Source organism: Oryctolagus cuniculus, chromosome 8 (assembly GCF_051225735.1).
Source record: "Oryctolagus cuniculus isolate XC-2025 breed Fujian yellow rabbit chromosome 8, ASM5122573v1, whole genome shotgun sequence".
NCBI classification, from domain to species: domain Eukaryota; kingdom Metazoa; phylum Chordata; class Mammalia; order Lagomorpha; family Leporidae; genus Oryctolagus; species Oryctolagus cuniculus.
Window position 1 is genome coordinate 66,509,134 of NC_142874.1, and position 16,668 is coordinate 66,525,801.

The window sequence follows — 16,668 nt, forward strand, 5'->3', positions numbered from 1 at the left end:
AAGTATGACATTGTAAAATCTTATCTATATTAAACTTGGTGTTTGTTTTTTTTTTTTTTTTTAAATTTTTGACAGGCAGAGTGGACAGTGAGAGAGAGAGAGACAGAGAGAAAGGTCTTCCTTTTGCCGTTGGTTCACCCTCCAATGGCCGCCGCGGCCAGCGCGCTGCGGCCGGCGCACCGCGCTGATCCGATGGCAGGAGCCAGGAGCCAGGTGCTTTTCCTGGTCTCCCATGGGGTGCAGGGCCCAAGCACCTGGGCCATCCTCCACTGCACTCCCTGGCCACAGCAGAGAGCTGGCCTGGAAGAGGGGCAACCGGGAAAGAATCCGGCGCCCCGACCGGGAATAGAACCCGGTGTGCCGGTGCCGCTAGGCGGAGGATTAGCCTAGTGAGCCGCGGCGCCGGCCATCTATATTAAATTTGAAATGGCCTGCATACCACAAATTAATCTGAATTCAAACTTCAAAAAGTAATATAAGTTATGGAAAATACTAGATCCATAATATAATTCACAAAAAGCTTCCAGTTCACTGTCTTCAAGAAGAGTATGTTCCCAGGAAACAGTTTTTGAGAAATAAAATAATAAATTTCAAGATTAGGATGTGCATGCACTGTGTTAAGACTTTAACACAAAGAGATGAGACATTCTCACATCACGTTTTCCTGTTTTTTTGAAGCAACATCTATCTTCCTCACAAGGCCAGCAGAAAGCAGGCAAAATAAAGTTTTCGAGATAGAAACCATGCTGAACCCAGAGTAGCTTCCAGGTACAGTATAATGACTACATACATAAATTAATGTAGCCACAACTGAAAATCTAAATTACTTAAATATCTTTTCATGGCTCCCCACTCCCCACCCAAAAGTGTTCTAAACCTTGCTTTGGTGTCTTTCTATACAAGAAATAATTACATGACATGGAGTTCATGTCTTGGAGACTTTTACATTATGACAAAAATAAATAACTAGAAACTAGACACATCAGCTTTATATACCTACTAAGCACATTCAATATATTCAAAGTACAATAGAAGATGTTGGCCAAAAATACACTGCCTTACAATATGAATTTTCTTGCAACATTTCTAGTGTAAGAATAGTTACCAAACATTATTTTATCTCTAGAAATGAAGTCAAACGGCAAGTATCTTCTTTTGTGTCTACCTAATAAAATGTAAACCCTGGCCAATAAATAATTTTACTGTAGTTAGCCCAAATATCAAACACAACTTTAAACAAACAACCATATACCCTTTGATTAATTATTTGAAATATCACAGTTTATAGTCCTTTAACTTGAAGAAGACAAGCTTTTATTAAATATGTAACTCCCAGAAAACCAAATGACCCTATGACATTTCATTGTAAAACAAGTCACACCCATAAAAAAAGGTCACTTGAGAAAGTCTCTCTTCTAGCCATAAAAGCTTCACTATTAAAGACTTGGCAAGCTCTACTACTCCTAGCTGGTTTAATTAGCTGTATTTTTAAGCACTTGTTAGTGGCATGCAATTGCAGCAGCCTCTCCTCTGTTCAATGAAAATAAAAAGCTCCTCTTCATTACAATGTTGATACAGGGCTGGCAACAGACAGAAACCTATTCATTGGACAAATATCTACACTCTTTCCCATGGAAAGAAAGGCAAGGATGACAAAAGGTCTTCGCAGGATTCTGCTCCAAAAAAACACCCAGAAAGATTCAGGTTGTTATCGTCTCATAAATTTGTCCTACGTTTTCTGTAATAAATGCTTAAATGTCTCTTTTCTTTTAGAGATAATAAGCTACCAGTAATACACACCAGAAATTCTTCAGAAATAAGAATTATTTGCTGTAGGTCTTCATGTATTTTTCACAACAAAGAAAATTACAACAATATGTAAAACTAAATCCCTTCTTTGCCATTTCAATTGTTTATTATATGTCGATGCATGAAGCAGCCCAAAGAAATGCATCCCTTGGATAAAATGGTGTTGGCACTGAGAATGGAGGCTGAAAGGACTTCAAAAGCAAAGAGCGACAGGCATTCGGCCTAACGACTGGGCTGCTGGCTCAGACGCCCACATCCCCTGTCAGAGTGGCTGGCTTGGCTGACTGGCTGCGGCTCCTCACTCCAGCTTCCTGCTAAGATAGACCCTGGCAGACATCACTTGAGGCAGCTCAAGTAATTGGGTCCCAGCCACCCATATGGGACACTTGGATGGTGTTTCAAACTCCTAGCTCTGACTCAAGCCCAACCCTGGCCATTGTGGGCATTTAGAAAGTGAGCCAGGAGATGGGAGTCTATTCCTTCTTCCCAAAACAAACAAACAAAAAACCCAAAAAAGTAAATAAATAATATAAAGCAGATAAATGTAGATTAGCTGAAAACTTTTGGGTTCTTATTTTTGAGGAAAGCATAATGGAACATTAGATGCTTTGAGAGACTGTCACGCTGTGAAACTGGATCCATGGCCAAAATGTACTGTACTTGTTTTGCAAGTAGAGCTTTCCAAGGGCATGCTCCCTGTACTCGTCCAACTCCCTTTCTCATTACCACAAAGCAAGCTGAGCCTCGGCTGGGAGTGGTGAGTGGTGGGTAGAAGGCCAGAAGCAGGGTCGCCTCAACAGCTGAGGCCCACAACAGCTTCACTCAGAACACTGAGAACATTGCTCCTGGGAGGAATTAACATAGTTCTCACGGGAGCCCAGTTACTTCTTTCAAGAAGGTTGTTATTAGAGAGCAAGACTGCCCTTTCCCTGGTCTCTCTCTGGCTTCTTGTCTTGCCATATGATCTCTTCTGCTCACAATCCTGCCTTGATGTGATGCAACCAAGGAGCTCTCGCCAGCAGTTGAATCAATGGGGCCACCTGATGTTGCACTCTCAGCCTCCAGAACTGTGAGCTAAATACATCTCTTTTCTTTATACATTACTTAACATTAAGTACTTTGTTACAGCAATGGAAAACAGATAAATACGAAATTTTACAACAAATAGTTTACACATTTTTAATATATAAAATATAGTAAGTAGGTACTAAAATTATTCTCAAATTATGGAATCATAAAAAAGAGCACTAAAATATTGATGACAATAGCATGTAGGTAAAGAGGAGGGGAAGCTGGAGTTAATGTGTATTAGGAGGGGCCGGTGCTGCGGCATAGTGGGTAAAGCCACCACCTGAAGTGCCGGCATCCCATATGAGTACCAGTTCACGTCCCAGCTGCTCGCACTCTTCCAGTCCAGCTCTCTGCTATGGCCTGGGAAAGCAATGTAAGATGGCCCATGTCCTTGGGCCCCTGTACCCGCCTGAGAGACCTGGAAGAAGCTCCTGGCTTCGGATCGGCACAGCTCCGGCCATTGTTGCCAAATGGGGAGTGAACCAGCGGATGGAAGATCTCTCTCTCTCTCTGCCTCTCCTTCTCTCTCTGTGTATCTCTGACTTTCAAATAAATAAATAAATCTTAAAAAAAAAATGTATTAGGAGCCTTGAGTCATTTTGAAAAGGGGTTAAGATAGGGTTTAACTTTAGAATCTGTTAAGACAAATAATAACTTAAAAATTAGAGTTTATAACAGGAATAATAATGATATAAGGAGTCAAAAATAGGTAAGAAAAATGTTACAAAAAAGGCAATTCAAACAGAAATTTCTAAAGAAGGTGGCAGAAACAAATATATCTATACTGTATAAAAATGGTTTCATTGAGCTTGTCAGTTAGAAGTTAAAGATTGACAGATAAAAATTACATTTATGAGAGACACATCAAAACCATAAAGATACAGATGACAAAAAACTGTCTCAAATATATAAAGAAAAAATATTTAGAACTGGAGGAGAAAACAGACAAATCCCTATCAATGTGGAAGATTTCAATGTTTCTCTTAATTATGAATAGACTAAACAGACACAAAATGTGAACCTAAGTAATAATTCAAAACATTTGTGGGCTGGCATTGTGGAATAGTGGGTAAACCTGCCACCTGAGATGCTGGCATCCCTTATGGGTGCTGGTTCATGTCCACACTGCTCCACTTCCAATCCAGCTCCCTGCTAATGCGCCTGGGAAAGCAGCAGAGAATGGTCCACATGCATGGGCCCCTGCACCCACTTGGCAGACTCAGAAGAAGCTCCTGGCTCCTGGCTCTGGCCTGTCCCAGCCATGGCCATTGTGGCCATTTGGGGAGTGAATCAGTGGACAGAAGATACCTCTCTCAGCTCTCCCCACCCCAGCTGCCTTTAAAGTAAAATAAATATATCTTTAAAAACATTTTTTTAAGCTGTTCATTATTCCCTGGGAAGATACTTTAGAGAGGAACTCACCTCTTCCTTAGATGCCTCTGAGTCAAGCTGAAGTGTGAGATACATAACGATATGAGGGGTGCTCAGGGCATTCTGCAGGACACCATCAGCCCCCTCTCCCCACAGAAGCTGGACTAAATCGTTTGCACTTGACTGGGCCTTTTTCTGTCTTGGTTGGGCTGTTTCCTTTTTCACAGCATATGCATTTTCAAATGTCAGTTTCACCTTTAAAAAATGAAAACAACTGGTTGATTTTTCAACAAAGGAAAATGAGCTGCAAGTTTTACAAACAAGGATCTGTGCACACACTCAGGCATGCACAGTACACATAAAGCACCCTAGGGAAGGTTCCTGATGGCAGGGGCAGTATGCTCTCTACACAGTTGTATCTCCAGTTGCTAAAACAGTGAGTGACCTATCATTGTAAACATCTCTTGAATAGGAATATATAATGCACTGTCCCAAAATTCATTTATTTAAGTGTAATCACTGTGAGCAAACAGTGATCTGACAGTGTAAGAGTTAATGATACATTATGAATGCCATGGCACTGACACATCTGGGGGAGATAAAGAGATTAAGAGCCACCTCTCACAACCAGCTGGCTGTCTTTTCAAATGAGGTAGTATTTCAATATTCTTCTCTCAGACATTCTTTGTGGTCCTTTAGAGCAAAGGTCAAAGATAAACAAGTATCAGCATGCTGGACAGTGGACTATCGCCCTGAGGAGACTACCGGTTTATCAAGACAGGTTTAATTTCATGGCCTGCTGTCAGGATTGGTAAGAGTCCAGAATGTGGCCATTTTCCAGTCGTTGAAAGGTAGCTTCCACTTCTCAATTACCTTTCTTTGAAAAAGGAGACGTTTGTCTGGATGCCAGTTGGCCAAAGACAACTCACTTACTTCAAGAAAGGACCAGATGTGTCTCAAAAAGAAGTTTTCAATCAATATAGTTAATTTTGTATAGTCAGGACATCATCAGAAGCTATATGAAAACAAAGTACTCTTGATGTCTAAAAATCTCATGAGAATACACACGAGTAAAATGGACATTCTAACAGTATTGATCCATAGAAACTTCCATTTAAATATTAAAGTCCAATGATTCTTTTCTAAAATATAATCAAATTTCAAAAGCCAAAAAATAAATTCATGCTTGATCAAGAATAATGAAGCATAGTCATACTGAAAAGCAGATAAAATTGTTTGTATATTATAAGTTATATTTTTTGGGGGAAATATTTAAAAGTTATTTCTAAGACACAGAAATAATACCTATTTTTAAATAAATTATTGTAAATCATTTTCAAGGCTGAATTTAAATATATGATAAAAATGAACACAGCATTATCATTCTTTTTAAAAAATGAGCTTTAGGGTCCAGTGCTGTGGCAGAGCAGGTATTAAAGCCATCACTTGCAGTGCCAGCATCCCATATGGGTTTGAGTCCCGGCTGCTCTACTTCTTTTCCAGCTCCCTGCTAATGAGTCTGAGAAATCAGAAGATGGCCCAAGTTCTTGGACCCCTGAACCCACATGAGAGACCCAGATGAAGCTCCTGGTTCCAGGCTTTGGCCTGGCCCAGCCCTAGCTGTTGTGGCCATTTGGGGAGTGAACCAGTGGATGGAAGACCTCTCTCTCTGTGTCTCTGCCTCTGCCTCGTCTTCTCTGTTACTCTTTCTGCTTCACCCTCTCTATAACTCTTTCAAATAAATAAATAAATCTTTTTTAAATGAGCTTTATTTATTTATATATTTTCTTTAAAAAGTTAAATATCTTAAAAATATTACCTATAACTCCACCTACCCATTCACTGTTATTCATTCACATGATACTATAAAATAAATGCCTTTATGAAGAAAGCCTTCTAGTAGAAAAAAATACAGATACTCCTTTCTTTGTTGGAAAGGAGTGACTGCTTATGCTATATTCAGTTTTATCTGTAGCTGACTATGACATTTCAGGAGTACAAGTTACTTTTATGTACCAAAAGTGAGTGAAGCTCATATTTTCTGAGTCTAAGATTTTATTTTGTAAACAAGTGGGAAGGAAAGGAGAGGAGAACAGGGGAGGGGAGGAGGAGGACGGAGGGCAGGAAGGAGAGAGGAGAGGAAAGAAATGAAAAAAGACAAGGGGCCTAAATTCAACTATATGTAAGAATTGAGAGTAAAGGTAAAATAGGTCACGGCTACCAGTACTTTAGATAGAGAGGAGAAATTTTTCATAAAGTCATTCTAAAGCCTGATGATCATGTTCATTTATAAAACATTTAATGTAATTTCAAATGGAGATCAATACTAACTAAATTTTTTGTTTTCTATAAACCTGACGTTGAAAAATGGGCCCTTGGTCTTAGAACACTGCATCCAAAAAGGCTGAGTAGAAAATTAGTGTATGGGGGGAGGGGTAAGGAAACAGCAAGCTAAATAAAAACTGAAGAGACTGGAGCCAGGGCCATGGCAAAGTAGATTAAACCTCCACCAGCGCTGGTTCATGTCCCAGCTGCTCCACTTCCGATCCAACTCTCTACTAATGGCCTGGGAAAGCAGTAGAAGATGATCCAAGTGCTCGAGCCCCCGCACACACATGGGAGACCTGGAAGAAGCTCCTGGCTCCTGGCTTCAGATCGGCCCAGTCCCAGCCATTGCAGCCATCTGAGGAATGAATCAGTGAATGGGAGACCTCTCTCTCTCTCTCTCTCTCTCTCTCTCTCTGTCTCTCTGAGTGTAACTCTGCCTCTCAAATAAATAAATATTTAAAAAATAATTACAGAGACTATGAGAACAATCAAGGTCTACTGTCTGATGAAAATGAATAAGAGGTTAAGAGGAGAAAGAGTTAGAGATACTGTTTTAGAAATCATTACATAAGGATGAGAAACAGAATATTTGGTGTGAGGTTTTGATCCAGACAAACTACTCAGAAGCACTAATATGGCCTGAGAGACTGTTCTGAGGGCAGTATCTGTTCTAGTGGGGATGGCTCAATAAATGTATATGTAAGTTTACATACAACTATGAGCACAGGTAGAGGTGGAGGAGAAATCTGACTGGAGGAGGCACAAGATGAGGGAAACTCTAGGGAGGTGGATGGTGGCAGATGAGCTTGGGAGTGCAGGGGTGTGTGTCTGAGAGCTGAGTGGGAACAGTGAGCAAGGAGGAGGTGTGGGCCTCGGAGGAGGAAATGTGTCGTAGGACAGTGAGGACATCTCTCCCAGCTGACATTCTCACAGTTGGAAAGGTCAAAAGATAGGGTGTAACCCACCGAAAGTGTGAAAAGCAAATGAGTTAAACACACAAATTCACCAATTTTGCTTTAGGCAGCAACAACAACCCCACAGTTAAGACTGGTTTGCTATGCCTGGTGGGGAATGACATATGTACTTGAAAGCTAACTTTAATGTTATCCTTGGCAAAAGACATGGCTTCTTCTCTGAGGGGCAGGGACCTAATCCCCTCACCATGACAAAAACCCAAACAAAAACACACACCACAGAGCCGACCATTAAAATTCTTTAAGGAACCCTTTCAGCTGCCATTCTTCTGATTTCAGTGAAGCTGGCACATAATGCAAAGATAATTATACTTTAGAGAAGACATTTTTAAAAGCTCATATGTTAAGCAGCTGTGAATGTCAGGAAATCTGGTTGCCTTGATAAAATGAAAAAGGCTAAGACCAAAAAACCAAACTGAGTTAAGAGCTGTTTTTTTAAAAAGGGATTGATATACATAAATATTAAGGATATGGCACGTTTTATAGGAAAACACTTTTATTAAGCAACCCCTAATGTAAGTTGGTTTATATGAAACTTTCTTATAAAGGGTTTTCTGCCGTTCTTCCACAGATTTTCACCCATGCCAAAGTTCATGAGCCCTCCGCTGCGGCCTCTCTTGTATTCGTGCAATCTGTCCTTCTTTCCAGTTCAGGACATGATGCACTTTCCTCAGGCCCAAGGACATGCTCTCTATATTCATCACTTCCCAAATCACTTCATGGTTTAACTATCCCCTCTTCCTACCTCCGTCTTCAACCCACCCTATCTCAGGAGCAATGGTTCTTTAGCATCTACCAAACAGACTCTCTCTCAGGCTCTCAGGTTCTGAAGCAGCCGTGGAGACTGGTCGTCCTGCAGCTGCCTCAGTCTGCACTGACCCTCTCACAACACTCATGCTGTTCTCAGAAGGTCCCCTCTTCCCTCTCTGGCTCACAACTGGCAGATGCTTTCAATATTCCGTAGTCAAAAATGTGAAGGAATTGAGTCTAACCGGTTCAGCAAATGAATTCTCATCCATGCTCTTTTCTTGGGCAACTTCACTGAGTTACTCAAGATACAACCTGGAAGGCAGCTTGGACCGGTCTCCCTCCTACTGGAAGCACTGCTTCCTTCACTTCCCCTGCATCTTAAATCTCATCTACTCCTCTGCCACCACCGTAGTCAATGTCTTTGCTCAGGCCTTTCCCACCTTCCTTCTGCACTACTGCAAACCTTATCAGACCCAACTGGGCCTACCCTCCCCCAGTCAGGGTGCGTTTACCTAAAATGCAAATCTGGTCACATTAGTCCTCCACTTTAAAATATTAACATCTGGCTAGGCATATGACCAGTTAGGATACTCCCATCCCAGAATGTACTGAGTTCGATACCCATCTCTGGCTCCTGACTCCAGCTTCCTGCTATGTAGACACTTGGAGACAGCAGTGATAGCTTAAGTGGCTGGGTTCCTGTCACCCAGGGAGACCTGAATTGAATACTCAGTTCCTAACTGCCCATGGCCCAACTCTGGCCATTGCAGGCATTTAGGGAGTGAACTAGTGGACAGGAGCTCTTTCTCCCCACTCCCAAATATATAAATATTTAAAAATAAATACAATACTGAAATAGATGGTTATTTCTGGGTTCTGAGAATAGAAAGCATTTATAAATTTTTAGAATTTTTTTTTAATTTTCCTGTTTCTTAATTTTACCATAGTATATTTAAGTATCACTTTTGAATAGCAAGAAAATAATAAAAGCTAAAACAATCAAGTATCATCTTCTTTAAGAAGTTATAAGAGCTTTTCTTCAGGCCTAAGAAGTAGCTGAAGCCCAAGAGTCCAAGACTAATCAATGATCTGAAGGCTGATCTCCCAAGAAAGGAAGCGGGGCCAGCGCCGTGGCTCAAAAGGCTAATCCTCTGCCTGCAGCGCTGGCACACCAGGTTCTAGTCCCGGTCGGGGCGCCGGAGTCTGTCCCGGTTGCTCCTCTTCCAGGCCAGCTCTCTGCTGTGGCCTGGGAGTGCAGTGGAGGATGGCCCAAGTGCTTGGGCCCTGCACCCCATGGGACCAGGAGAAGCACCTGGCTCCTAGCTTTGGATCAGCGCGGTGTGCCAGCCGCAGCATGCCGCCGGAGCAGCCACTGGGGGGGTGAACCAACGGAAAAAAAAGAAAGACCTTTCTCCCTGTCTCTCTCTCACTGTCCACTCTGCCTGTCAAAAAAAAAGTGGGGGGGGGGGGGAGTGGGAAAAGCAGCTATGGCCCAAGGCTCAATGAGATCAACCCTTGTCAAATACACCTTGGACCCAAGCTCCCTGATGATGCTAGGAGACAGTATGATGTGCTGCATGCACACCTGTGTGCATGTGGAATAAATGAGTGTATAGAGCTGCAGCCAGGGATCAAGGTCACCAAAGTCAGTCATTAGAAGGGTACTTGTACTGTCACTTTAAATTTCTGAATTTTTAAAAAAAATCTATAATTTCTAAAATATTTCAAACCTATAGAGAAGTTATAAGAATGTAATGATCACCCATATATCCCTCATCCATTCTTCATCAGTGTTAATATGCTGCAGCATTTGCTTCATTCCATCTCTTCTCTAGCCTTGTTCCCTGCGCTTCTCCATTCCCCCCTCTCTCCCCAGATATCTAAAAAAAATTGAGGAGCTGAACTATTTCAAAATTATTTGAAGATATTTCCATGCTTCATCCCTAAGTGAAATATTTGTCTCATAAGAATAAGGGCATCCTTCTATACAACTATAATATAATTATCACACTTAGGAATTTTAACATTAAATACAACACTATTATCTAATAAAATTCAAGTTCAGATTTTCCCAATTGTGCCCATACTGCCATTCCCCACTGCAGTCCAGGATCAATCAAGGATTACTGACTATATTTACAGTCATGAAGCCATATAAAGACAGTGATCCCATAAGACTATAATGGAGTTCAAAACCTCCTATTGCCTGGTGACTCAGTCATCACAATGTCAAATCATAGCACAACACATGACTCACATATTTGTGGTGATGTTGGTGTAAAAAAATCTATTGTGCCACCAGCTGCATGAAAGTATAGCTTATGCAATCTGTGTACAGACATAAAAATAAATGACTGTTGGGGCAGGCACTGTGGCGTAGTGGGATAAGCTGCTGCCTGCATTGCCAACATCCCATATGTGTGCCACCGGTTCAAGTCCCAGCTGTTCAACTTCAGATCTAGCCCCCAGCTAATGCTCCTGGGGAAGCAGAGGAAGACAGCCCAAGTCCCTAGGCCCCTGCACCCACATGGGAAACCTGGATGAAGCTCTTGGCTCCTGGCTTCGGCCTGGCCCAGCCCGAGGACACTGCAGCCATTTGGGGGTGAACAAGAGGATGGAAGTTCTCTTTCTCTCTTTCTCTCCTTTTAACTCTGTATTTCTGTAAATCTGTCTTTCAAATAAATAAATAAATCTCTCTTAAAAAAGATAATCAATGACTGTTACTGCTATTTACTATACTTTTATCATTAGAGTGTATTCCCATTTATATTTTAATTTTACTATTCTGTGTTACACCCACAGCAGCCTCATAACGCAGTCTTTTACTACACCTCTTCATTGTATCATTTTCTCTTAGGTCTGATTTTAAGCCTACGCCACTTTGTTATCATGGTCCTAAGTAGTAACAGGCTATCCCGAGCAGGTACACCACACACTCTGGGTATACACACCATCCAGCTTTCTGTGACTATGTTCCCTGATGTTCACACAGTGACGAGATTGCCTAATGACACATTTCTCAGAATATATCCTATCATTAAGTGACACATGACTACTGTATGTCACTTTGCCTTATACTAGAATAGTTCTGTAGGCCTTTTTCTTTCATAATATTAACTTTTTGAATAACTTAAGATGACTGTTTTACAAAATGTGAAAACCTGGCTTTAAAAGAAATGATCTGAGGCCGGCGCCATGGCTCAATAGGCTAATCCTCCACCTTGCGGCACCGGCACACCGGGTTCTAGTCCCGGTCGGGGCGCAGGATTCTGTCCCGGTTGCCCCTCTTCCAGGCCAGCTCTCTGCTATGACCCGGGAGTGCAGTGGAGGATGGTCCAAGTGCTTGGGCCCTGCACCCCATGGGAGACCAGGAAAAGCACCTAGCTCCTAGCTTCGGATCAGCGCAATGCACCGGCCGCGGCGGCCATTGGAGGGTGAACCAACGGCAAAAAGGAAGACCCTTCTCTCTGTCTCTCTCACTGTCCACTCTGCCTATCAAAAAAAAAAAAAAAAAAAAAGATCTGGGTTTTTTGTAGTTCACTAAGTACACAGGCTTTGCTTCTGGGCCTCATTCTGTATTCTGAATCTATTTATAACAGAAATTATTTAAAAAGCAAACAGAGAACTGCAGAGTTGGAATTGGGCTCAGAGATTGTCCTCTCAGATCCCCTCTAATTATAGATGAGGAAACTGGAACCCAGAAGACTTTGGAAACTTGTTCAGAACAAGGTTGAATCTGACCTCCTTCTCCCTGGTGATCTCTTTACCACATTAATCTCCTGGGCCATCTTCTACTGGATTACAAGAAGCTTTTGGACCACTTTTATATCCTGATTATACACAAAAAATGGTACCGTTAGGTATTCCCAGATTAAAATGGTAAAAATTCTTCTGTGACATTCTTCAACACTCTTCTTCTCTTAATGCTTGAATAACTGTTTCAAATGCCACAAATGCAAACTGAATACAACAGCTTTTTCAGAGACAAGTCCTTATCAATTAGTTTTGGCCCTGGAAGAACAAGTGGGCACAAATACCAAGATCCATATAGGTTGTATGTGAAACAGAAAGATCATGCTATGGAGTCAGTTTGGGTGCCAGTTCTTTGAGTTATTAATTTTGTATCTTGGGAAAGCATTATATCTTAGATTTCATTTTATATATAAAGTAGGACTACTAATTATTGGGAACAAAATAACTGCAACAGCCAGGGCTGGGCTCGTCTGAAGCCAGGAGCCAGAAACTCCATGTGAGTCTTCTGCAAGGGTGGCAGGGACCCAAGCACTTGAATCATCACTTGCTGCCTCCCAGGGTGAACATTTGAGCCATCTTCTGTTGCTTTTCCCAGGCTATTAGCAGGGAGCTGGACAGGAAGTGGAGCAAACAGGACAAGAACCGGTACCTATACGGGATGCCAGCATTGCAGGCAGTGGTTTTACTGGGCTATGCCACAGCGCCAGACCCAGGAATTCTGTTCTTCATCCTGATGAAAACAAACACAAACTTCATCCCCTCACTGCCTGATGGATCCTCTAACCTATCTAAACCATATCACCTTCCTGACGCCCCAAGAGAAAGCTAATTCCTGATGCTAATGAGAACAGACTATTCATAAATAAAAAATAGAGCACTTTCAAAATACATGTAATAACCTAAAAATGTCATCTATATTGCAAAATGTCAATGTGATTTATTATGAAAGAAATTTGATTTTATCTACAGGGATGAAAAATAATTCACTAAGCAGCTAAATAAAAATTCAGAAGGAAGATTTAACTCGAGACCAAAAAAAAATTAAAAACAGAATAACTAGCCTTCAAAATAAACAAAACCACATTAAGAAACTTTATAAGAATAGTGACTTTAATAACTAAAAGAACAGAAAATTTCATAACAGTTTAAAATGTCTCTTCCAGGAACTCTGTTGTCATTAGTACATATGGTAATTATAGTGGCAAGTTAGTAATTGTATGTTTTTATTATCACTGCTGTTGCTGCACTACATGGGATCAGTTTCATCTACAGATTTTTTCTTTTTAGAATACCTCAAAATATTTTTAAAAAGTTAGCAAGAGCTAACATTTCTCAAATAACCAAGTATCAATGTAACTCACCATCATACATAATTTTCAGAATCTTAAAGAAAGAAAATAATACAAGACATACTAATTTTACATAACATCATAAAATACAGAAAAAGAATGTCCACACCTGCATAGGTCCAGGAATGCAAGACAGAACTCTCTCTATGTTTTCGGAGGTTACGTCAACATCATTCACAGCAACAAGGACATCCCCTGAAAGCACAATGAATAATGATAAAAGACAGCTGTGTGGCTATCTTAACCCAAACAGACCTAGGAGCAGAATATTAAAAAGTATCTATTCTGGGGCTGGGCCGTAGCATAGTGAGTAAAGCTGCCACCTGTAGTGCTGGCATCCCTATGTAAGCCAGTTCGAATCCCAGCTGCTCCACATCCGATCCAGCTCTCTGTTATAGCCTGGGAAAGCAGAAGATGGACCAAGTGCTTGGGCCCTGCACCCATGTGGGAGACCCAGACTCTTGGCTCCTGGCTTCAGATCAGCACAGCTCTGGCCATTGCAGCCAATTGGGGAGTGAACCAGTGGCTGGAAGACCTCTCTCTTGTCTCTGCCTTTAAAATAAATAAATAAAACGTTAAAAAAAAAAAGTATCTATCTGTCCTCCTCAAAGCATGATGGAAAATGTAGTACAGATATTCAGAAATTTGTCCAGGTTACAAACTAGTGTCAAAGCTAACCTCCCGGCCGGCGCCGCGGCTCACTAGGCTAATCCTCCGCCTAGCGGCGCCGGCACACCGGGTTCTAGTCCCGGTCGGGCCGCCGGATTCTGTCCCGGTTGCCCCTCTTCCAGGCCAGCCCTCTGCTGTGGCCAAGGAGTGCAGTGGAGGATGGCCCAAGTGCTTGGGCCCTGCACCCCATGGGAGACCAGGAAAAGCACCTGGCTCCTGGCTCCTGCCATCGGATCAGCGCGGTGCGCCGGCCGCAGCGCGCTGGCCGCGGCGGCCATTGGAGGGTGAACCAACGGCAAAGGAAGACCTTTCTCTCTGTCTCTCTCTCTCACTGTCCACTCTGCCTGTCAAAAAAAAAAAAAAAAAAAAAAAAAAAAAAAAAAGCTAACCTCCCATTTCTTCCCTTCTCTGTCTAGAATACCATAAAAGCAACCAATTAATATTTAAAAAGATTAATATTCTCATTCTTAATACAACTGGGAGAATTATGCAAACCCAAAACATGAATGGAAAATTTGTAGCATAAACTAAGTATTGCACTCAACAAAACTGAATCTAACGGGTTAGACCTACAGTAAAAACACACACACACACACACATACAAAAACTTAAGCTGAAATTGTAACTAAATCCATGTGCCACATCGTAACTCAACAGCTGTGGTATTTACTGCTATTATTGATCTGTGTTTCCATACAGTTCTTTGATTTAAAATCCTCAACCATATCAAATGACACAGCAAGTTTCAATGAAAAATAATCTTTTCCATGGCTTTTCTTTAAATGTGTACATTTATCAAATTTGGTAATAAAATAAAGATCAATGTTAAAATAAGAACGCTTTCTGAGTATAAAGTAATACCAAAACACCAGGTAGCTATATTAATGGAAATTTACATCTATAAAATTATTTTTCTCATCAAATAATCCATGTTCAATCAATCATTCAAAAATTATTTATTAAGCTCCTATTATATTGCAGACACTATTCTCAGCACTTCAGACACAGAACTGACAAAACACACAAAAATCTCTATCCTCAAGAGCTTAATATTGATTGGGGAGGACAGATAATAAACATGTATACACATAAAACAGTGCTGTTCCACGATTTTCCATGGGTCTCTTGCATTCTATATATCTTCAGGCAGAGAAACTAAGAATCTTTGTTCTAAAATGTCCTTTCCTGGATGTTTCTGTAGTAAACGGCCTTGGACATCTCTGCTAAAGCAGAGGTCAAATTTGCTTGCTGCACAGCATGAGGACAATGTATTACTCAATATCTTAGTATCAGCCCTTGTTCTTTTTTTCTTTTTTAAAGCTAATTTTTTTAATATTTATTTTATTCATTTGAAAGACAGAGTTACAGAGAGAGAGAGAGAGAGAGAGAGAGAGAGAGAGAGAGAGAGAAATCTTCCATCTACTGGTTCACTCCCCAAATGTCCTCAACAGCCAGGACTGAGTCAGACTGAAGCCAGGAGCCAGGAGCTTGGATGCAGGTGCCCAAGCACTTGTGCCATCTTACACTGCCTTGCAGGTGCATTAGCAAGGAGCTGAATCAGAAGTGGAGTAGTGGGGACTCAAAATCAGCAACCATGTGGGTTGCTGGTGTTGCAGGAGGTGGCTTAACCCACGACACCACCACGCTGGCCCCAAACCCTTGCTCTTTATGAAAGACTGGTGTTCCTTAAATTCAAAGTTCCTCTCCTTCAGTGCAACTACTAGGTGTCACCTGGTTGTCTTTAGAGTTGTGAAACAGATGGAAATGCTAGGGCCTTGGGCTCTGCTCTTCCTCCCTTCCTTCTTTCTTCTCCTTGATAGTATATCTAACAGGGAAGAAGATACATGCAGAGTGAGCAGGAGCTTCTCAGGCTGCCCCATGGAGACTCAGCAAGGCCTTCACTAAGTTTAGATGCTCTAGAAATGTTAGTTGAGAGAGCTCTGCCAGTGTGACCACCCCGGCATTATGATAGTTAATGGTTACAGCACTTTGAGCAACCTGGGAACTTTTTATCTCCTCCTCACTCCCAGCTTTCTCTTCCCTCCTTCCTCTCTCCTTCTTTCCAGCTTTATTTCCTTCCTCTCATTCTGAGAGGTAAAACGAGAGAAAGAAACACCTTTCCCAAATGCCTGCAACAGCCACGGTTGGGCTGGAGCCAGGAGTGAGACTCAATTCACATCATCCATGTGGGTGGCAGAAACCCAATCACTTAAGCCATCTCTGCAGCCTCCCAGGGTCTGCATTAGTGGGAAGCCGGGAAGCCAGATCTGAGAACTGAATCCACGCATACTACTGTGGGAAACAAGTATCTTAACTGCTAACCTTGGAACTTTTCTTAAAAGAATGAACTCACAAAAAAAAAAAAAAAAAAAAGACTGAAAGAAATCTCCAATTTTAATTCTACTTGGGGAAAAACAGCAACATGCACCTTTCATCAAACGATATATTAAACAAGAGTTCTATGACAAATTATTTTTACTTACAGTGATTTAAAAAAATAAAACAGAGGGCCGGTGCCGCGGCTGACTTGGCTAATCCTCCGCCTGTGGTGCCAGTACTCTGGGTTCTAGTCCCCATTGGGGCACCAGATTCTG

General features: G+C 41.6%; 1 protein-coding gene across 5 annotated transcripts in view; it reads right to left on the reverse strand.

The window, feature by feature from the left end:
• INTU (inturned planar cell polarity protein) overlaps positions 1-16,668 on the reverse strand; it is a 111,762-nt gene that overhangs the window by 58,329 nt on the left and 36,765 nt on the right. For all 5 annotated transcript variants that reach the window (XR_016211984.1, XR_016211983.1, XM_002717241.6 and 2 more), the window contains exons 3-4: positions 13,515-13,600; positions 4,303-4,506 (exon numbers count right to left, since the gene is read on the reverse strand). Coding sequence is in view for 3 of the 5 variants with exons in the window: in XM_002717241.6 (XP_002717287.2) it covers positions 4,303-4,506; positions 13,515-13,600 (290 nt within the window). In the remaining 2 variants the exon portion in view is untranslated. The remainder of the gene's footprint in view (positions 1-4,302; positions 4,507-13,514; positions 13,601-16,668) is intronic.